The 22,324-nt window shown below is 36.9% G+C and overlaps 2 protein-coding genes across 3 annotated transcripts; one reads left to right on the top strand and one right to left on the bottom strand.

The window, feature by feature from the left end:
- LOC110113984 (fructokinase-1) lies at window positions 1-5,292 on the top strand. The gene is made up of 4 exons (XM_020846722.2): window positions 1-574; window positions 4,097-4,429; window positions 4,688-4,804; window positions 4,911-5,292. The coding sequence occupies exons 1-4, from the start codon at window positions 161-163 to the stop codon at window positions 5,037-5,039; spliced, it is 993 nt and encodes a 330-aa protein (XP_020702381.1). The 5' UTR covers window positions 1-160; the 3' UTR covers window positions 5,040-5,292.
- A 752-nt stretch (window positions 5,293-6,044) lies between these two features.
- LOC110113980 (calreticulin-3-like) lies at window positions 6,045-20,702 on the bottom strand. Of its 2 annotated transcripts, none has more exons than XM_028692084.1 (14): window positions 16,462-16,620; window positions 14,826-14,933; window positions 14,432-14,644; window positions 13,651-13,909; window positions 13,476-13,532; window positions 13,342-13,389; window positions 13,104-13,190; window positions 12,945-13,002; window positions 7,230-7,297; window positions 7,054-7,149; window positions 6,920-6,976; window positions 6,741-6,845; window positions 6,611-6,637; window positions 6,045-6,369 (listed from the first exon to the last, which is right to left on the bottom strand). In XM_028692084.1, the coding sequence occupies exons 3-14, from the start codon at window positions 14,524-14,526 to the stop codon at window positions 6,358-6,360; spliced, it is 969 nt and encodes a 322-aa protein (XP_028547917.1). In that variant the 5' UTR covers window positions 14,527-14,644; window positions 14,826-14,933; window positions 16,462-16,620; the 3' UTR covers window positions 6,045-6,357. The 2 variants fall into 2 exon arrangements, with proteins under 2 accessions (XP_028547917.1, XP_020702373.1); XM_020846714.2 differs by lacking the exon at window positions 16,462-16,620 and adding an exon at window positions 20,548-20,702 and having other exon boundaries at window positions 6,063-6,369; window positions 14,452-14,644.
- Window positions 20,703-22,324: the final 1,622 nt, after the last annotated feature.

Here is a 22,324-nt window from a genome sequence, read left to right as displayed (position 1 = left end):
AGGAGTCAATTGACCTGTCATCCAGCCGAGACACCCTTCTTCCCCTATAAAGCAAGCCAATTCTCGACCAAATCCCGGGCAATCGGCATCATCTCTCTCTCTCTCTCCCTCTTTCTCTCTCTATCTCTCGCTCTGTCTCTCTCTCTCTACAGCAGCGGCGATGGCAGTGGGATGCGGCGGTGGCGGAGACGAAGGGAGTCTCGTGGTTAGTTTCGGAGAGATGCTGATAGACTTCGTTCCGACGGTTTCTGGGGTCTCGCTGGCAGAGGCGCCGGGATTCATCAAGGCCCCCGGCGGCGCTCCGGCGAACGTTTCCATCGCCGTTTCCCGACTCGGCGGCCGCGCCGCCTTCATGGGAAAGCTCGGAGACGATGAGTTCGGCCGCATGCTCGCCGCGATCCTCCGCGAGAATGGGGTATCAGATGCAGGCGTCACATTCGACGCGGGAGCACGCACTGCCCTCGCTTTCGTCACCCTCCGGTCTGACGGCGAGCGGGAGTTTATGTTTTACCGAAACCCTAGCGCTGACATGCTGCTCACCCCCGCCGAACTCGATCTCGAACTCATTCGCAGGGTTCGTCAGATCTTTCTGTTCTCACTTCCCCATGTCGCTTCTGGATTTGTTTCCGCCATTTGCATGTTCCAATACCAATTTTTTTTTTTTTCTTTGTTAAATTCCGAGAACGTCTTTCGTCATAATTTTCCTAGTATCTTTGCTTCCCCAATTACCTTGATCCTCCTAGTTCATTTTCTTTTTTCGTAGAACTTATCTTTTTGTTCAAAGTTTTTTTTTTTTTTTTTAATGGTTAGTTATTTTTTGACAGTTGCATGGTTAGTTATTTTTTGACAGTTGCTCTGATTTTGCAGTTACCGAAACTTTTCATAAAATTTTTAAGGTTGAAAATATTTGCGTCATGACGCCTTAAGGGCATCTCCAACCGAAAACTTCATTTTTCACGGCAAAGTTACGCAAAACTCCAAAATGGCGCGGTGATGCTCCAATCGAACGCCATTTTAGGTGTTTTTGAGAAGGTAAAGATCACCCTCCCTTTCGCGCGTTTTTCCGGTTGAGAGCAAAAAATGGCGTGAGTGAACAGTGCGACGCCAATATTGCAAAGTTTTTTTTTTTTTTTTAATGGTTAGTTATTTTTTGACAGTTGCTCTGATTTTGCAGTTGCATGGTTAGTTATTTTTTGACAGTTGCTCTGATTTTGCAGTTGCCGAAACTTTTCATAAAATTTTTAAGGTTAAAAATATTTGCGTCATGACGCCTTAAGTTTTAATATTTGAGATTTACGGTGTTTTACGGGTTATTTGGCTACATTTAGGATTTAATTTAAATGGGATTTAGTAAATCTTGGCATTATAAATGTTAAATTTGGTTAATTACTAACCAATTGTTATTTTGATATTTTCAAATTTTAACTTTTAACTGAACGAAAAGAAGAGGCGCGATGACGAAAAGCGGCGTACATATCTTAAATCAAACTTCCTTCAGGAAGTACTGCAGTCGGTATGCTGCCTAAAACATGAGGCACATAAGATTTAAGAAGGTAGGAGTTATGTGGCTTAAAATTCTCGTCGGCAACATGTAGCTTAAATCTTGACTATATATTGGCTAAGGATTATGAGTTAGGTAGGTTTCTAGAGGGAAAAACCATGTCTTGGTTGGATGTTTGAGAGTACATTTGTGTGAATCTATCATTGCAGGAAGATATTGTGAAGATGCTTTTTTTTTTTTTTTTCACTTTTTAATTGGCCTTATGGTGAAGGGATTAGCTTTTTGGGTGGAAGGATCATGTAGTTCCTATTCAAATTATTTGTCTGCAATTGGATGGACATCTTTAAAATCAATGGAGTGGCGCTTGTAATGTGTCATTGTTTTGCATCTCGGCTATTAAAGGTTTTATTTCTTGAACTTATTGGTAGAATGATGAGGATTGTTTTGTGTATTATTGTAGCTCTCTCATAGCATATTAAAGATTTGGAATTTAACTTTTTTAGCTGTCACTGTTTTGTTTAGACTTGGATGTTGGGTTTAAGATGTTTTTACCTCTACATCTCTTAAAGGAAGTTGAAATTTGGAAGTGATATTTTAAGGGAAAGTGAATTGTATTCTAAAGTTTACGGTAGGATAAGCTTATTGTACTGTTGATGAGATAATGCATCTCTATTGAACCTATCATAATGTTTTGAGTTGGCTATGAGGACAATTGGCATGGATGGCCAACTATATCTTTAACTCATATAAACCTTTTTATGAATCATAACTAGAATAATATTATTTTGGCCTTTTTGTCATACCGGATATATCCCAATTATTACTAAATGGGGAATGAAGCCCAAAATGTGATATTTAGTTTCAACGAAGCAAAATAATTCATCTAAATTGTGTTACATTGTAGAAGCACAACTAGTGACCTTATTGGCACACGTTTTTAAATAAACCTTGTATATTTGTTGATTCAAGTATAGCATGTTAGTTATTTTTGTTTGGCCATGATTTGACCATCATACTCACATGGTCCAAAAATCACATGTTATGAACTACCTCATAGCAAATTGAGTAGAGTTAAATGCAGGAGTCCTTGCTTCTTTGAGACAAGGGTTACAAGGATGAAAAATAACCCTGCAAATTTAAAAGCTCAAATTTTGAGAGAAGCTTTTAGAATCTTATAGAAAATGCTTAAGGACATGCGATAGGAAGCTTGAATATATGAGACAAGCCAAAATTTTGAGGGAAGCTTTATGAATCTTCTAGAAAAATATTTTCAAACTTTTCCCAAGTCCCCACGAACCTTTTAGGACACGCCAGAAGAACCATGAACAAACAAGGCAAACCTAAAGTAAGAAATAATCCTTAAGAATCTTCTAAAAAATGTTTTTTCAAAATTTCCTGAAGTCCTCGAGAAGCATTTAGGATTTGCAAGAGGAGCCTTCCAAAAACTTCTAGGTCTTTTGATAAGAACATTCTAGATCGAAAAAAAAACCTTCTAGAAGGATCCGAAAACTTTCTAAGAGGATGGGAGAATATTTTAAGAAATGGGGGAAATACAATTCGAAACTCAAATCCAAGCATGAATGGGTTGGCCACCTTTGAAGGACTAAAGAAAACCAAGTCAAAATTAGTGGAAAGTAAAGGAGATTCTTGAGGAAGGAATTAAGGAGTTTATTCCACCTAAATAATCTAAAACTCCAAGACATTAGCCTGCCTTGATATAAAAATCATATGCTGTATAAGTGCATTTTAGAAGAGACTTTTTTCTCCTTGAGAATCCTAGCCGCCTTGGAGAGATTTGTGAGTGAAAAGAGCTCTAATGCTCTATTTGTGACGGGGGAAGGTAGGATAAATAAAATGAGCTTCAGGCTCTAAAGCTATATCCTAAATCTACCCTACTCCAAGTTTCTACTCAGCCAAATTTCTTTTACAACTTCTAGATGAAGTCGCATCAAGTCAACCATACGCTCAGATGACATCACAAGAAGTCAACCACTTCTTTTTTCTTTCTGGTATTTTCCTTATACTCACATATAGATTAGAGAGTACCTAAGGGGTCTAATCTTTTATTGTTTCAGTTTTCGACTGTAGAATCCTCTGCTTTACTGTAATATGATATTTTTAAATATATTTTACATTTATTTTCTTTTCAGCAAAATAGCAAATGCAGAGGAAATACGTGGCTAATATTATTAGTTTCTGTGTTTTTGTTAAGGATTTGATTGGGTTCGCAAGGAAGTTGATATGTGTATTGAAAACTAAAGTAAAACTGAAAGTATTAATAACATCAAGGTTTTGTTTTGCCCTGCAATTTATTGGCTATTTACCTGTTCTTTTAAATCGAACTAATAAAGAGATTTTTTTATTCAATTTCTTCTCAATCAAATAAGCGAGTTAAAGCTAAAAGGGACAGAATATTTTATTTCTCGAGTATGAGACCATGAAGAGGTATTTGTGGGATAAGAGGACTCGAGTATTAATATATTCTTTATTAAAAGGTGTCACATCAACTGCCACAGTGACATCTATAATAAAAATTATTATTTTGATATTTCTGTCATGTTATTGTTAATAATTTCACTATGTGCTACTCCCCAGGCAAAAGTCTTCCACTATGGATCGATAAGCTTGATCACAGAACCATGTAGGTCAGCACATTTAAAAGCCCTGGAGGTTGCTAAGGAAGCTGGATTGTTACTCTCTTATGACCCAAACCTTAGGCTTCCATTGTGGCCATCTGCAGCTGATGCTAAGGAGCAAATCTTGAGCATCTGGGACCAGGCCGATATCATTAAGGTCAGTGATGTTGAGCTCCAATTCTTGACCGGCGAAGATTCAGTGGATGACGAAGTAGCCCTTACGCTTTGGCGGCCGAGCTTGAAGCTTCTGTTGGTTACACTTGGTGACAAGGGATGCAAATACTACACCAAGGTGAATGAGTACTAATGCCACAATAAATCTTGCTCATTAATTATTAAATGGGAAATTCTTCAGTTCAATTCAGATCATAGGATTTGCTTATATTAAATTCCTATTGCAACAAATCATTATGAAATTTTAACTGTACAAAAACCTTTAAAATCTCCCTAATAAAATGAGTGAAAATAAGCCTTCACTTTCTAAAACATTTTTTTACATTTATGGTTTGAATTCTGATAATTAATTGCATCTTTCTTACCGATCCTGCAGGATTTCCGAGGGGCTGTAGCAGCATTTAGGGTGAAGCAAGTTGATACTACTGGTGCCGGCGACGCATTCGTTGGCGCCTTACTAAGCAAAATAGTTGAGGATATGTCTGCATTACAGGTGCGCTATCTAACGGCATTTTCTCTTTGGTTTACTGATGAAATTATCCTACTAGCATAAACCAATCTTGCTTGAAATAATTTTTTTGAAATTTTTTTGGCCACAGGATGAGAAGAAATTGAGAGAAATGCTAAGATTTGCAAATGCTTGCGGAGCAATCACCACCACCAAAAAAGGTGCAATACCTGCTCTGCCCAACCTCTCAGAAGCTCTGGCATTCTTTGAAAAGCAATAGAAGATGGATTACCTTCAACAATCTTGGCTAGTTTTTTTTTACATCGTCATTTTATAAAACTATCGCCTTACTGTATATGAACTATTTGGAAATTCATCCTTTCTTTTAAAAAAATCTGTTGCATAGTTTTAATTTTTGTATTTCTAAGTGATAAAATTATTTTATCTTGCACAAATTTTAGTAATTAATGTAATCTCCATACCCATGTACCCGCACAGTTAATGTTATTTGTATGATTTCTTAGAACATCGTATGTCTAATTTCTCTTGCTATTTTACTTCCTCCCACTCTACCACAATGCTTAAAGCGGCAATAATTGAATAATTGTCTTATCAGATAATCAGAAGGAAGGGAAAAATGTACCTTTTTCCGTTATGAAATAAGTTTATTGTTCACAGTCTAGACCATCATTTGAAGTTTGCTTCGCCTGTGGGATAGACTCTGAACATACAAGTTTCCAAATAATTCAAAAGTAGTCATGATTTATAAGAGCACTTGTATGCAGAGATATACAAGAAACCAAATAAAAAAGATCTAAATCAAAGATGCCCAGGAAATCAGAGCAGATCCAAGGCTCCCTCCTTAAATGAAGAAATTATTGTGCGGACGCCAAACGTCGTCGTTCAGAGATCAACTAGAATGCGTCATGTCACCTCCTACTCAGTACCCACCTTGATACTACTCGATACCGCAGTTCGATAGTGCTGACATGACATTTTGATTGACCTCCGAATGACACCAGCACGGAATAATTTCTCCCCAAATGAGGTGATCAATCAAACAGAAAAAAGGGGAGTGGGAGAAATAATTCATAGATTTTCCTCCTTCCAAAGATGGTGTTTTATTTCAAGGTGGTTACCTCAAATCAAGAATTATCCAAATATGACCATTAATTATAAAAAAAAAAATTGAACAACGAGAATTTCAAGAAACTGTAAGTAAAAGCATAAACCTGGTGACTATTTAAACAAATAAGCAGTTTTTATCAATTAATTAAACCACAAATCACCTAAATTTGCCGGATTAATAGATCAACTAATCAAATATCAACCCCTCTTCTCTAAATATTAACCTTCAATCAGGAGAAAAAACAAAAAGGGTAATTGCGTTTCAACTTTTAGAGAAGAAACACAGAACAAATTAGCATCTTAAAGAGTCCTCTCTGAATTCATGATTACCCGATTACATCAAACATTAAGCGCAGTATTCCAAATTTTCCATAAAAAAATGGGTTTCAGCGATATAACACAGCAATTGAAAGTCATCAATTTTTACTTTTTCCAACGATAGATAGGCAGTGCTTTTTGATGTACAGCTCTTACAGTTCATCCTGCAAATGAATTAGGTGGATGTTTCAGTATTAAAAAAATAAAAAGGCCAAACAAAACTGAATAAATGAGCTGAGAAGAACATTAACATTGGAGATTAAGGCTTCGTTTGGGAAGGTTTTTTTATTACTTCTCAAAATAATTTTTTAGTACAAAAATTTTCCTTCTTGTACTAAAAAGCTGCTTTAAAATGCAGCAAAAAACCTATCCCCAACAAAGCCTAAATGAAGCAGCACAACTTACATGATAATCATCAAAATCACGGTCACGCTGCAACAAAGAGATGGAGAAAGAAAACACAATAAACCAAGTAGGAAAAAGAGAAATAAACAAATGGAGTAGACTTGAGACACATCAGACTAGACTGGCATACCCTTCGATATTTCTCACGGTATCTATCCCTCTCTCGATGATGATGACGGTCATATCCCCGCTCCCTTTTTCTTCTCTCACCTTCTTCCCTTGCCCTCTGAGCTTCCTGCACAACAATTATCAAATTTTACATTCATAGCCACCGTAATCAAAACTTGAAATCAGCAATTCAGTTCTCGCCTGTTCTTCTTTAGCCCGTCTTATTTTCTCTGCTTCCTCAAAGGCCTCCTTCTCAGCCTAAATGAATGAACAAAAGGGGCATTCACAAATTTAATTTTAGTAGATTTTAGTATTTTAGTAACTTTTATCCCTACCTCTCTATTTTTCGTCCAAATCTCTTCTACAACTTGTTTTGCATATTCCGGGTCATCACATAAAAGAATATTGTCAAAAACTGAGCCAGCCTTTACCTGCATATTTTTATCACATTTATAGTCATCACACAAAACTATTGATGCTTTCAGAAGAAGAAATCTGAGTAATCTCTCACCTGCCATACTTCAATGGCAACATATTTCACAGGCTTAAGCACATAGAGGTCAGGATCATCTTCAAATTCTGTGAAGTGGGGATAAAATGTAAGCTAAAGTGAACAGGATCCATAAAGATAAAAAAGATGAAGAACTTTAAAATGCAAGAACTAGATAAGCATTGCAGTAACTATGCAAGTATATCAGGAACCTTATGCATGGAGTTTGACAGTGGAAAATGCATCCCTCCATGCAGAACAATATCATATCATCAGTTTTACCATCTAATAGCCACAGAGAGCAAACTATAATAAACTATAGTTAAATGAAATTAAAAAATGTTTTCATGAGAACCAGCCAAACATCCCAAATAAAACACGCGAGAATCTTGTGCCTCATTGCTTGAATTAAAAGGATTGAGCTCCAAGTTTGATTTCCCGCTCTATCTTATGTTCTAGCGCTAAGCCGCTAAGGCAAGTGCCGCACTCATTATTTTCGCAAGTCGAAAATGGTGACCTATCCTAGTCTTTCTCAAGCATGCTCCTACCCTAACTAGGTCACAACCTTGAGCTGCAAACCTTCTCCCTTTATATTTTCCACTCAATCATATATTTCCTCCTACCAATTTAGTAGTCTCACGAGTCACGATATGCCACTTGTAGATCTTCAATGTGCTTATACAGTGGGCTTGCATGTACACCGGTATATTTGCACATTCATATGTCACTTGATGGTACATTAACACGTTTTCAGTACACTTGCACTATACATTTAAGGGACACATTGGCAATATTTCTTTCGGTAATTTGATGCGTCTGACACACTATCAAAATAGTTGCACAACGTGTGAAAATTTTCAATCATAGAGTGCACTATTCTTCCACGGAGCGTACTGTCTATTCACGAGCCTCCTTTTAGGGATTAATGTATGCATCATCAGGGCATTTGTAAACTCGTGGCGCAACAGGTTTGATCATCATGTAAATACAGCTATTTGAGATGTGTAGGTATCTAACATGAAAATTGTTCATGTGAATGTACTGTCATTGAAGTGTACTCAGTATTTTGCATATTAACTTCATTATTGCCTGCATTATGTGTGCTTATGCACGAATATCAGATTCAGTGAGAGTATCATGAGTTGGAATTTATTATTATATATTCAAAATGTGGCGATTTATCTGTATATAACCTTCATTTCACTCAAATGGACTCCATCGAGCATCAGGTTTTCAGCTACAAATAAGAGCCGGTTCAGTTCATTTCCATTCCAATTTTCAATTCACCCAGTGCATTCTTAAGGGCCCCAACTGTTCAGGAGAATTAGATATTTCTGTTATTGCTAGTAGTTGAGTTCTCCAAGCTCATAGCAAGTTTCCTATGAGTACTATTTCAAGTTTAAGTCTTGTCATTATTTATCATTTTAAGTGTTTATACAGTTCACATTGGAAGTTTATATTTGTAATTTTCAAATTTTTTTACAAGCCACTTTTATTTTGTTTTTTTTAGAGTCCCTTTGATGTGAAACCAGGAATTGTTTCTTAGAAATTAATAAAAGTTGGTAAGAATAATGATAATACAATTTTAAGGCTTCTCACAATTGATACTTCAATGAAGATCTAAGAATTTAACAAAGTCTAGACAAGTTGTTACAACTAAATTTGCAAGATCTATAAAATAACAACCTCAATCAAAAAGTAATGACAATGAATAGCCAACTAGAATCCGGCGGTTAACAAAGCGATCGTCTCACCTTGAGGCTTAAGATCACTCTTCTATGTCTAGGGTTGTCGGAGGAAGAAGAACCACACAAGGAACGAGATCACTCCGAGGTAGACGGTGCCGGCGATTCGTAGTGATGGAGAGGGAGGCGTTGGATGTGGAAGTGGCGAGGAATGTTGACCGTCGATGATCCACTCGTAGTCGGCAAATTGTCGGTCGACGACTTGCACAAGAATGGGGAGGATTCGATCCAAGTAACCTCCAACTGTGTCGTCTTCGTGATCAAATCCCGTGTCGAAGAATGTGGATCGTAGGATATTGATATTACCGTAGGCGTCGACCACGAGTCCCCATTCAAATTCGGGATCCGCCATTTTGAAAAAGAACTAAATTTAAAAGAAAATTGTAAAGCAAAACATACTTTTTTGTTTAACGTGATTGATCTGATTTCTTGGCTGACACGTTTGGAGAACATCAGGTCCTTTTGTTTGCCAAATCTTGAAAGCATCTATTTGAGGAAGCTCAGAGTTTTCACATTTATTATTTTTGTCTGAGGATCATGCGGTTAACAAATCTTTTATGTTAATTCAGGTTCAAAGTTTACCCAGAGCTAGAAATTGGAAATGCTATAAGACTTCCGACATCTTGTCCATCAAGGGTATTGTCTAGTTTTTTAAATTTATTATTGTAGATTTTCTTAAAATAATTTAAATTTCATTCATAAAATATATTTAGAATGTCTCAAAAATTCATGTAGCTGAGCCCATGTAGTGGACAAAGATTTGTTGTTATTGTTATTGTTGTTTTGTCATCTTTAAAATAAAAAATTATACTACCAGTCAATGAAATGAGTATAACATCTAAAAATTATATTGAATTATTAGTTGAAAAAGAAGAAACCAAAGTATACCAATTATGATAATTAGATAAATACAAAGGAGGAGTCCTGACAGCAGAGGATAACCTCTGTAGTCCTAATTTATAAAGTCTTTCTTGAACTTTGGTTAACTTTGGATTATTTTATTTTTCTGTTCCTCTTGATGAAATTGAGTTTCACTGGTCTAAGTCTCCCCTTGAAGACAATTTTGCCTTAAGGTTGATTTTCTATGAAGGAGACATTATAATTTTTTTTTATTAGAGAATCCTAAGACTTTCTTCCTCTATTTGGTGTATAGCCATTGAAAATACATTTTATTGTCCTAGAATCATTTTTGGATTGAAGTCTATTAACTATGTGAACAATTGCAACAACAACAACAACATCAAGCCTTTATCCCACTACGTGGGGTCGGCTACATGAATCCTTTTTCTCCATTGTGTCCTATTAAAAGTCAAATTCTCGTTTAAATCTAATATCCCAAAAAAGGTGTGCAAGGTCAGTGTCGTGCAACACTGCGACTAAGGGGTCTTATATCCCAACAACAACAACAACACAACAACAACAACAACAACAACAATATCAAGCATTTATCCCACTATGTGGGGTCGGCCTACATGAATCCTTTTTCTCCATTGTGTCCTATTAAAAGTCAAATTCTCGTTTAAATCTAATAAAGAAAGGTCATTCCTAATATTTTCTAACCATGTATTTTTAGGTCTACCCCTACCTTTCTTAACATAAGTCAAATCTAATACCTCTACTCTCCTAACCGGGTCATCAGAAGGCCGCGTTTTATGTGACCAAACCATCTAAGGAGACTCTCTCTAATCTTATCTTCTACTGGAGCTACTCCAACCTTTCCACGTATATGCTCATTTCGTATCCTATCTCTAAGGGTAAAGCCACTCATCCACCTGAGCATCCTCATCTCTGCCACACTTAACTTAGTATTATGCTTCTCTTTTAATGGCCAACATTCGGCACCATAAAGCATTGCAGGCCTCACTACCATCTTATAGAATTTTCCCTTAAGTTTGAGGGGTACATTTCTATCACATAACAAGCCCGATGCATTCCTCCACTTCAACCATCCAACTTGAATTCTGTTGATAATATCCCCATCTATTTCACCATCACTCTGAACAATAGATCCAAGATATCTAAAACGTGTACTCTTATTAATGACTTGATCGCCCAAAATCACAACCCCATCACTAGGTCTATTACTACTAAAATTACACTCCATATATTCCAACATGCCAAAAAATATATATATGGGTCTTCATGTACCTATTTAAAATTGTAATATTTTACTATCGTATCATGAGTATATATATTTTAATTTGCTCGCCATCTAAAGAAAAACACATACCTTACTTCTTGCATTACAAATATTGCCTACGAGTTTCTCTCACGATGCAAAGAAAAGCATACTCAGGTCATCACATCAAACACATTGCACTCAGGATTTTGAAGATTTATTAAAAGTATACAATCTTACAACTTTGTGCATGAGGCTATGATGAAGAGGAGAGACAAGGCGAATAAGCAAACTATTTTTTTAATCCCTTTTTCTCATTTTTCTTCTCTTCTTTTTTTCTTTTCTACTTCTCTCTTATTCTATAGAGAGAAAGGAGAGAAAGAGAACAGAGTAAAATGGAGATAGAGAATGCGTTAGATGAAGAAAAAGAGAGTTAGAGAGAGAGTTAAAGAGGAGTTAGAGTGAGAAAGAGTGAGAGAGTAAAGGGAAGAGAGGGTTTAGGGGTGTAAATGAGTCGAACTAAGCTTGAGTCACCCATAGCTTGAGCTTGAGCTTGAGCTTAATTAATTAATTGAATTCAAGCTTGAACTCTCAAGCCGGCTCACAAGCAGGCTCATTTATTATGAAAGAAAAAAAATTATAATCCAAGCAATTATCATAATAAAAAGATAAAATGATGAAAAATTAGAACATAAATCATGAATAATTACCTAATATAGGAAAGTAAAATATAATTTTTAGAAATTTTTAACAACTTTGTACTTAAAATCTTGAATACTATATATTTTAAGTCCATTTTATATTAATATGTTTTAAACGAGTCTATTCACAAGCTAACGATTCAAGTCAGGTCTAGCTCAAGCTTGGCTCATTAACTCATTGAACTTAGCTCATGAGTCCTTTAGAGAGTCAAGCTCGAGCCATCTCATGAGTCGACATGACTCACTTAAACCCCTAAGAGGGTTAGAGAGAGAGTGAAATGAGGAGAGAAAAAGAGGGAGAGAAAGAAATATAGAGGTTGACAATGAGAGAAAGTGGTATTGATGGAGAGAAAGAGTGAGAAAGCAAGAAGAAAAAAAGACAGAGGCGACGGGGTCGAACAAAGGGAGGATGAGTGCAGTATGAAAGTGTTGAACAAAGGGAGAGGAGGTGGTGGTGGCAAAGTGGTGCACACGCGGCTAGGGCAAAGAGTGAGTTGAGCATAGAAGTGAGAGGAATTCGTGAGGGACACAATTTTAGGGTCAAGAAAGTGCAAAGGAGAGGGCGAGAGATGTTGAGAGATCAAGAGGTAGAGAGTGCAGCTTGGGAGAAGCAAAGGAGGAAGGCGGTTCATGCACGGTAATGCTGCAATGAGGATGACGACAAGCGCAATGTGGGCTGCAGGCGCATCTATTCCTTTTGTTTTTTCTTCAGTTAAAGACATCTCAAAAGCTAAAAGGGTGAAAATATGATAGATTGCTTTCATCATAGTTTTGAGAAATCATGGTATTCAACACAATTACTAAGATATTCGAATTAAATTAAGGATAAGTTAAAACTTGACCTCCTTCATAGGCTTAGTTTTAGTACCTCAAACAAGATGAACCAACCAGTATTACTCAAACAACCTCTGTGAATTAATGATACTTTGGATGAATGCTGCTTAGTTACACTTCTTACAATTGAAAATTAGGATGGTACAGTAGGCCATCCAGCCTTACTCCTGCTTTGAGGCCATTTCAAGCCCATTTTCAAAATTTCACAGAACGGAACAAACCATGTTGGTTTTCTATCACATGATTACCAGTCAAATTCATACAATTCCCTATAATGAAGTTCTTGGCTCAAAGCACCAACAGAAAAAGAATATAGCATCCAAAAATCTCAACTTACCAGGATTGTCGATCCAGGGAATCCTCCATTTTCCCTTGTAGTTGGGGTTTTTGATCCTCTAAGATTTGCATAATTTGTAATTGGTAAGAAATAGAAGTGAAACAAACCTTAGTTTATGAACCCAGCGCATAACTACTAAAGAATTCATTGTGATTTAACCTTTGGTCTCCATGCCCCCTTGTATGCTGGATTTGGGATCTTTGGTGGCTTCCATAATCCTTCTTCATCTTCATCCCATGTATCGGGCTAAATGAACAGAGGAAAGATTAATTTGAGAACAGAGAACTAATACAAAATTTTAATACCTGTAATGTCCATGGTTATATTACAGATTATTCAGTGAGCAGTGTCTGACAATTGCATTCACTGCAACTAGTTTATGCTGCCCGTTGTATACCTTTTTAGATTTTGGGTTTGGAATTTCGGCTGGAATAGAATCATATCCCTGCATTATATTGACATGTAAGAAACAAGGACACGCATTATTTTCAGAAGATGTATTAATTAAGCAAATGCAACGTGGTAGGCAACCTCCGGTTTAACATCATTAGGATCATCGATGTATTCCCTGTCATCCCAGTCTGCAGGCTACAAGCAAAATATTCACATTATAGGAACACCCATAGAAGCAATTTCCAACAAATGAAAGAGCTGCTGATTAGAGATTAAAAATATACTGGTTTGTAAACATAGAGTGCTGATATACCTTTATGGCATTTACTTCTTTAATCTTACGAGGTGGAAGAATATCCCAGTCAGAATACAGGCTTCCAGATTCTTTTTCTCGATTGTCAACCAAGATACTGTAAGAGGCATCAGGTCTGAGGATAAATGTGTAAAAGTGTGTCAATTTATCTGTCTCACACTGCAGATCCTTCTTGATAGGATAGTTCTGTCCCTGGTATGAGTATATCAGATGAAGCTTCTTTGTCTGGGCACCACATAGATCAGGTCCAAACATTAAACTGCATAGGAGAGCATGATTAATTTAGATGGATTATGTGAAGTAACCCATCGGTTGTTGAATTAAAAAGGTAAATGTGAGAATGCATTAATGTGATGGACCGATTATAGAAGACAAAAGTTGGTTCGAAATGTGCATCTCCAAAATATCATAATACATCGTCATAGTGCTAACCATAACAAATTGATTAAGCATAAAAGTTTAAGAAAAAAACAGTTTCTACTAACAGCAAGAAAAAATTAAAGGACTGGAGTATATTGCTAAATCATCACAAGTAACTATAGTCATAAAACAGAAGACTTTGTTATCTAGATTCCAAACCAAAAACAGTATAAAATGTCTTCAAGCCCCTTCAAGAGTTGTGTGACTAACAGGGTATAGTCAGACACCAATTTTTATTTTTTTATTATTATTATTTTTTTATAGTCAGACACCAATCTTTAATAGCAAGTGAAGTTTAATGTTCAATAAAGGCTATGGAAATTTTAATCATGCACGTCTAATATTAAAGGAAAAAACATACGTTTTGGGGCAGAGGAAGACCTGTATGGTGTATCGCCGCTGAATTTCTTCTGGTTGACATAACCAGAAAGAAGCTTGATGTAACCGCCCCCGCATTCAATGTCTTGCTCAAACTTTATTGAGTACTGTAGCACAAGTGTTCTGTTCTTATTACAGAACTCTGAAATTTTTGCTGATATTGCAAAATGCCTGGCATCTGGGTATGTCTGAATCCCTGGAAGCTTACCAAAAAAAATATGGAAACCACAATTTAACCAATGGAATTAGAAGACTATGCCAGTAACATAGCAGAAGAAATATTTTAAGAAAAGGATATTACAAATGACTTTAGAGCAGCATATAAAAGGGCATGCAATAAAGATTCTTATAGAAACGAAATGCTATTTGATACATGCCTTTATCATCTGGGTCTCCAGCCCAGTTTCCCGAAGTGTGCTTAAAGTATCCAGCCTTGCCTTCACTTTTTTTCCAATCTGATTTCACCCAGCGACTCTCCCAACCATCTTTCCGAATTAAAAAAATTGATGAAGCAGAGATATAAGTATTAGCATGGAGCAGAAACAGTAATACCCAAAGTAATTTTCAGAACTGAAAAAGTAAAACGAAGTGCACGGTTAAGATGGAAGTAAAAATAGAAAAACTTATGTAATATCCAGAGTTAGAAAAGCAAGCAAACTGAATCATTAAAACGGAACACAGAATTGAATATTACTATCATTTGTCAAAATGTGAGAGCTACCTTCATGACTATCATTATCATTAGCCTTATGCTAACTAATTGAGGCCAGCTTTACAAATCATCATTAAGTTTTTATCCTCAATGAATGTTCCATAAGATGTTATCCCTATTTTATGCAAATCTTTTATTACCTTATATTCGAGTTAGCTTTGGCCTATATGTCCTTCCTTGTAAATCTACAAATCACGCTAGTCAATTCTCAACTATCTCATCTTCAGGAGATGCTAATCCAATTATTCATCTAATATGATAATCTCCTAATCTATCATTCCTAGTTTTACCATAGATCTTATCTTATTCTCATTTCTACCATGCATAACGTGTCCAAAAATAGCTTATTTATCGCCCATACAAAATATCATATTTGCTCCAGTAGCAATTTTATAAAAATTATCTTCAAATCTCCATGATATTTTCTTATTGCATAGTCCTCATATACATTTCATCATTTTAACCGCACAGCTTTCATCTAGAAGTTATATTCTCAAATATCTTTATTCATCCATGCAATAAATCATTAATATTTAAATAATTCACCCTTGGATCAATTGATAAATACTCAAAATAGCAACCACTAAATCAAATATCATTTTTTAAGTATTATCCTAACACTTATTTCAACATAATTCTCAACAATTAGACGTGTCATCTACAAAAAACATAAACTAAGGTACCTTACTTTAAATATCCTTTGTAGGTACTCCATGCCCAAAAAAAAAATAAAGAACTTAAAGTTGGTCCTGAATTCAACCTGTCATGATTTCCCATTGGTCACTCCACAATTTTTTATAATACCAAACGTATAGATAATCTTAGCATCCACATCAAAAATATAAAACACAAGCAAATGCATGGATACCACATTCAGCATTAAGTTTATGCTGCTTGAAAGCAAAAGATAGTAATTAAAAAGATTCACAACTTTGCCATCGAAGATGTAAAATCACTGCTACACAAGAAAAAAAAAACTCGGTAATAAAGGCCAAACTGATATTTAAAATTATTTCAAGTTTTAAACAGATTTCCAAGTTCCAATGGCCAAATTTCATAATTGAGCAGAAGAATGACGAGTAATTTGTTTAAATAAATGAGCATACCCAGTTATGTTTGGAATAAATACTTGATCCTTAAAAGATTAGGAATATGCTTGGTATAACTGCTTATTGCCTACTTCTTTGAAGAGTAGAAGCAACTTACAAGAAGAGTAAAAGCAGTTTCAAAATTTATGATTTAAGAATCCGAAGAAAACATTATTGTATAAAATTTAAAAAAACAGCTTCTTTGAACGATACTTATAGTTTCCTGAAAATTACTGTGGGCTCCGAAAATTCCGGCAGCCGCCTTATGGGATAAATTTTCAGAAGGCAGATTGGATTTGTAGATAAGTCATAAAGCTTCAGAGTGCTGCTCCACTTGTTCGCTGTGTCCAGGCTGCTGCTCAGCGCATGTGGAGGATGTTAAGAACCAACGGTTTAAGTCATTCTTGCCACATCAGCTTGTACTTTCTTGTTGCCACGTCAGGCTGTACCTTCTTGCTTAGTATATTACATTGGGTCTATATATAGTTCTAACCTGTAATAATATATGATATCAATGAAATCAACTACTTTCTTCTTTCCCTGTTCATCTTCTTCATTCTCTGTTTTTCACCTGGACATTCTTCCCAGACGCTCAAGAACTTTCACATGGTATCAGAGCTGCTAAGCTCCACCGCCTTGATTCTCGTTCGTCTTCCCCTCGCCTTCCAAATCTGCAGCCGCTAACTCGATGGCGGACGAAGATACAGCCGGATCACGCCGGTCTGGAGCGGAAGGCCGAACTATGTCTACTACCTCCAATCAAGATTCCGATCTCCTCATTCCCCCTCAGCTAAAATTTCTGATCTCAAATGTCAAGAACATGGTTCCAAATCCTCTTACATCCGAAAACTACTCCATATGGCGTCTTCAATTATCTCAACACTTCGCTGCAAACGGATATGAAGAGCATCTCACCAGTCAAGCCGTTAGACCTCCGGACTCGACTCCTCAAGAACAAAATCGATGGAAGCTAGTCGATCGAAATCTTGTCTCAGCTCTCCTTGCAACTATCTCTCCTCCAATTCTACCGTATGTGATCAATCTTGGCTCCGCACATGAAGTCTGGACTGCTCTAGAACGACGTCTTCAACCCACCAACAGATCGCGCGTCATTCAGCTCAAAAATGAGCTGCATCAAATTCAGATGCGCGACCGCACAATGCAACAATATCTTGATCAAATCAAGACAATCGTTGACAACATCGCGGCCGCCGGTTCCACCGTTGATACAGAAGATATCGTACTCTACATCCTCAATGGGCTGCCCGCCGTCTATAACTCATTCAAGACTGCAATCAGAACCTCTATGCAACCCATTCATCTGGATGATCTCTATTCACTCCTCAGCAGTGAAGAAATCATTCTTCAACAACAGGGGCTCAAAGATCAAATGCAACAATCCGAGTCTACAGCCCTATTCTCCAATCGCAATTACAAAGGGAGAAAGCCGAGAGGCAGGGGTTCTTTTTCAAGACAACAGACGAATGAAAGACAGACGCAGCCCATAGAAGCATCATCGTCCGCGCGTCCTCCCTCCCAGCGCCCGACATGTCAGATTTGCGGCAAGATTGGTCATGCAGCTCTCAACTGCTGGCATAGATGTAACCTTAATTACCCACCGCCGACAAATACCAGAGCGCTCACAGCACAACAACAACAAGCCAATACGCACGACTGGATTTTAGACTCCGGTGCCTCATCTCACCTCACTGCGGACGCTACACATATTCAACATGCGGTTCCATATGCAGGTTATGACTCGGTGTCCATTGCCAACGGGAGCAATCTTTCCATTCAGAACTCGGGCCAAGGCATTCTGCCTCTACTCGAGCACACTCGTAAGCTCTATCTACGAAAAATTCTTCATGTTCCGCACCTAAAACATAATCTTCTCTCAGTCTCTAGTCTTACTTCCGATAACAACGTATCAATCTCTTTTACTGCTAACGAATTTGTGATAAAGAGTCTTCAGGACAATCAGGTGCTTCTCCGGGGACCCAAACGCAATGGGTTGTACCACATCAAACTCCCTACCAAGCATAACGAAGAAGCTCTTGCATCAAATCTGCAATCCAAGGATCCATGGAACGAACGGCTTGGACATCCTCACAACCGCAAGATCAGTATTCTTGCGAAAACCATACCAGACGTTGCAAACTTTTCTAATAATTTCATTTGCATTTCCTGTAATACATCCAAAATGCATAAACAGCCCTTTTCCATTAGCAATACAATTTGTAATAAGCCCTTCCAACTTGTCCATTCGGACATTTGGGGGCCTGCTCCGTGTTCTTCTAAACATGGTTACCGCTATTATGTTACTTTCATTGACGACTGCACTAGATTCACGTGGTTATATCTGCTTAACTCTAAAGATGAGGTGTTTAGTAAGTTTCAATTGTTCTACAATCTAATCAATAATAAATTCAAAACACAGATTCAAACTCTCCGCTCCGATGGGGGAGGAGAGTATACAAGTGGCATATTCCGGAACTACCTGGTGGCGAATGGGATAACGCATCAAATGAGCTGCCCTCATACCCTGGAGCAGAATGGCATTGCCGAGAGGAAACATCGGCACATAATAGAAATGACGCGGACACTTCTTCACAATGCCAATCTTCCTATTTCATTCTGGGCCGAAGCCACTACAACAGCAGTATATCTTATAAACAGATTGCCGTCGTCAGTCATACAAAATCACACTCCCTATCACAAATTGCACGGAAGCCACGCATCCTACTCTCACCTTCGAATTTTCAGATGTCTATGCTTTCCCTGGACTAAGCCGTATGCCCCGAACAAGCTGTCGCCTAGATCTCAAGAATGTGTGTTCATCGGTTACTCTACGGAACACAAAGGTTATCGGTGCTATAACGTTCAACAAGATCGTGTATACATTTCCCGAAATGTCTTATTTTTTGAAAATCAATTTCCATACAAGAATTCACAGTCAGCAGAGGATACGCGTACCTCTCATCATCAGGACTACTCATCCCCCCTTCTGCTGGTTCCGCCGTCTGCAGTGCAACCCACGCGGTATATCTCCCCGCAACAGACGTTAATTCCACCTCAAACTGCTGGCGGGGTCTCTCCAACTCAACCTCCAGATATAACATCTGTCAGCCAACCCAGCTCAACTGAACCCATTCGGCATCATATGCAGACTCGGTTGCGGTCAGGCATATCCAAACCAAGAAAGATTATAGATCTCTCAGCCACCACCATCCAGACTTCCGCACCCACTTCATATGCTGAAGCCTCAAAGCATGCGGAATGGCGTTCGGCCATGTCCTCCGAATATCTGGCTTTGATCAGGCAAGGCACTTGGTCCTTAGTCCCACCACCCGCAGACAAACCAATACTGGGTAGCAAATGGACATTCAAAACAAAACTCCTTCCGAATGGTCAAGTCGAAAGATACAAAGCTCGTCTCGTAGCTCAAGGATGTGCTCAAGAATTCGGCGTCAACTTCACTGAGACGTTTAGTCCGGTGGCCAAGATGGTTACAATCCGAATGTTAATCACCGTGGCTCTCAATCGCAACTGGAAAATAACTCAGCTGGATGTGTCAAACGCTTTCTTACACGGCGACCTTGAAGAAGAAGTGTACATGAAACAACCTCGCGGGTTTGAGGATGCTCAAAATCCAACACACGTCTGCAAACTTCGAAAATCCATCTACGGGTTAAGACAATCTCCCCGCCAATGGTTCCAAAAGCTAACGCATTTTCTTTTTCAATTAGGCTTCACTCTCAGCAAAGCCGATCCATCCCTTCTTCAACTAAAGCGCAATGACACCACGATCTTCATTTTGATCTACGTCGATGACATACTTGTTACCGGGAATGACCAAGAGCAAATTCAATTAATCCTTCAGCGGCTACACTCTGCTTTCAGCCTCAGCTTGTACTTTCACAGAGGATGCTTTTATGCATGATCAAACAAGCCAGCCAACAAAAAAAAAAGTAAGATATACATTGGCAATCAAATAAAACACTATACGTCACGAGTAAACGATTAAAATCCAAAGAAGAGAAAACATTATCAGCTAGCCTGGGAATCAATAAAAAGAAATATTGCAACAGACAGTAAACATAAATCCCGTGCTGAACTTAGATAATGGGATGAAAAATCATATAACAGAGGAGCAGGTTAATCAAACTGAATCAAAGTAGCAGAAGACAGCAAAAAAAGCTTCTTTTTGAAAATGAAAAATGCACGATAGTTTGCTCCAGCAGGTGAAAAAGTAGATATTAATCTAGGAAGTTGTAAAAGGGAGAAGCAATTTGAAATCACCTTCAAATCGCTCTTCAAAGATTATCTCGCAAGCAGAAGGAGAGAGGAGTAGCGCGAAGGAGAGGAGGGTCAGCAGCATTGAGTTTAGCTTGGGCTCTTAATAGCAAAGGAGCTAGGGCACCTCCCACCCTTTCGACCGGCCACCTCGACTGTGAAACGACTGCTCTATTTATAGCAACAAAATTTTATGTGAAAATAATATTTATTATATTTATTATATATGATATTTTACATAAAGAAATATTAAAATTATATAATTTTTTTCTCATAAAATCCGCGCAGCCACTGTCACTTATTTTAGTGCAAGGAATGCGCGAGAACGATTTCAGTGGAAAGAAAAACGAGAGCTCATCTAATTATTTGGAGGTGAATCAGAAGATGTTACATTATTTAATATATAGTGGATATATAGTCGCGATACACATTAAAAGTGTGACGTGGTGCGCTCTTATTCTCCTTCGGATAACGTCTAGTATATGTACAGAATAATTTTTTACAAGAAAGGCGCTGCACCGTTCTCTTCCTCAACCCTCACGCCTGTGTTTGAATGTCGTTGCCCAAGTTCAAGAGCTACTCGTGATGATGAAGAATCTGATCTCATGGAAGGGAATTCCCCATCTAGGAACAAATACAAGCTTAAATCTCCAAAAGAGATTAATATTCATCAATGTCTTTTCCTACTGTAATAGTAAAATTTATAAGATAGAAAGAACATTCTAGAATGCATATAATAAATATATAACAAATCATGATAAGCTAATCCTAAGTAAGCTTTCGTAAAGATGTTATGCATCAACCGACCGTCAAGGCTATATGTACGTAATCTATTTGGTTGTCATTACAAAGCATGCTTAATAAAAACCTAACGAAAAAAAAGAAAAAGAAATGAATTCTTCGTAATGCCCAATGAATTTATAATTTATACATTAACAAAAAATCTTTTGAATAGATATGCTAGTTTTAGAACTTAAAATGATAAATTAATAATTGAGCTGTTACTGGTTGCTGAAAAGTGCAGAGTTCATCTAGCAATATATTTTATTAATGTATATTAAAATTTTAAATTTTCATAAAATTATAATTATTAATGCAGACTCAAAATTTTTTATCAATTTAAAATATTTTTACTTTACTCTCAAAATGTAATGATTTTATTTTTCATACATATATTTAATTAAAAATAAACAAATAGACGATGATAATGATGATGATATAAATATGTACAATGCTATGAATGGGTGTTTGTTTGTTCAGCACATTTAATTACTAAATTATTATAACATATAAAGTATTTAACACAAGTCTCATCAAAGTATTTCGAGATTTTTTTGGTGAACGAGAAAAATATCTTAAAATTTAAAAATAATCATGATCAATAATTGGCCGACACATGTCCGTTCATAGAAATCAATGCATTATTTGACGGACGACTTTTCATCTGTAGTAATCTAGTAATCCATGGACATTAGCGTTTCATCTACAGCAATCCTATATTTTGTAGATAATAACATTCTATTTTGTTGTGTAACTACTTATTTATTCTATAATTAAATAATGAGTTTTTGTATTTATTTCTTTTCCAATCAATTATATCTCCATATATTTAAAATTAATCATGAAATTTCTCATTTTTACTCCCCTCTTATATTCTCACTCTAATTTTCATGAATAACACACAATTTCTACATAATATATTATAAAATATAAGAATTATCTTAGATATTTTGAGAAGAGAAAGATTCCATTGAAACAAAGTTTCAAGAAAATTTGCTTTGAG

This window comes from Dendrobium catenatum, unplaced genomic scaffold (assembly GCF_001605985.2).
Source record: "Dendrobium catenatum unplaced genomic scaffold, ASM160598v2 original_scaffold_117933, whole genome shotgun sequence".
Lineage (NCBI taxonomy): Eukaryota > Viridiplantae > Streptophyta > Magnoliopsida > Asparagales > Orchidaceae > Dendrobium > Dendrobium catenatum.
Note: the sequence above shows the minus strand (reverse complement) of the source record. Positions and strands in the feature narration are given on the sequence as shown.

Excerpts from the sequence above, each read along its gene's own strand:
- LOC110113980 (XM_020846714.2), bottom strand. The coding sequence starts at position 20,626 with ATGCTGCTGACCCTCCTCTCCTTCGCGCTACTCCTCTCTCCTTCTGCT. Across the intron at positions 6,977-7,053 it reads TTTGGACGAAAAATAGAGAG|GCTGAGAAGGAGGCCTTTGA; the intron begins GTAGGGATAAAA and ends TCATTCATTTAG. Across the intron at positions 6,846-6,919 it reads GACGGGCTAAAGAAGAACAG|GAAGCTCAGAGGGCAAGGGA; the intron begins GCGAGAACTGAA and ends ATTGTTGTGCAG.
- LOC110113984 (XM_020846722.2), top strand. The coding sequence starts at position 161 with ATGGCAGTGGGATGCGGCGGTGGCGGAGACGAAGGGAGTCTCGTGGTT. Across the intron at positions 575-4,096 it reads ATCTCGAACTCATTCGCAGG|GCAAAAGTCTTCCACTATGG; the intron begins GTTCGTCAGATC and ends GCTACTCCCCAG. Across the intron at positions 4,430-4,687 it reads GATGCAAATACTACACCAAG|GATTTCCGAGGGGCTGTAGC; the intron begins GTGAATGAGTAC and ends CCGATCCTGCAG.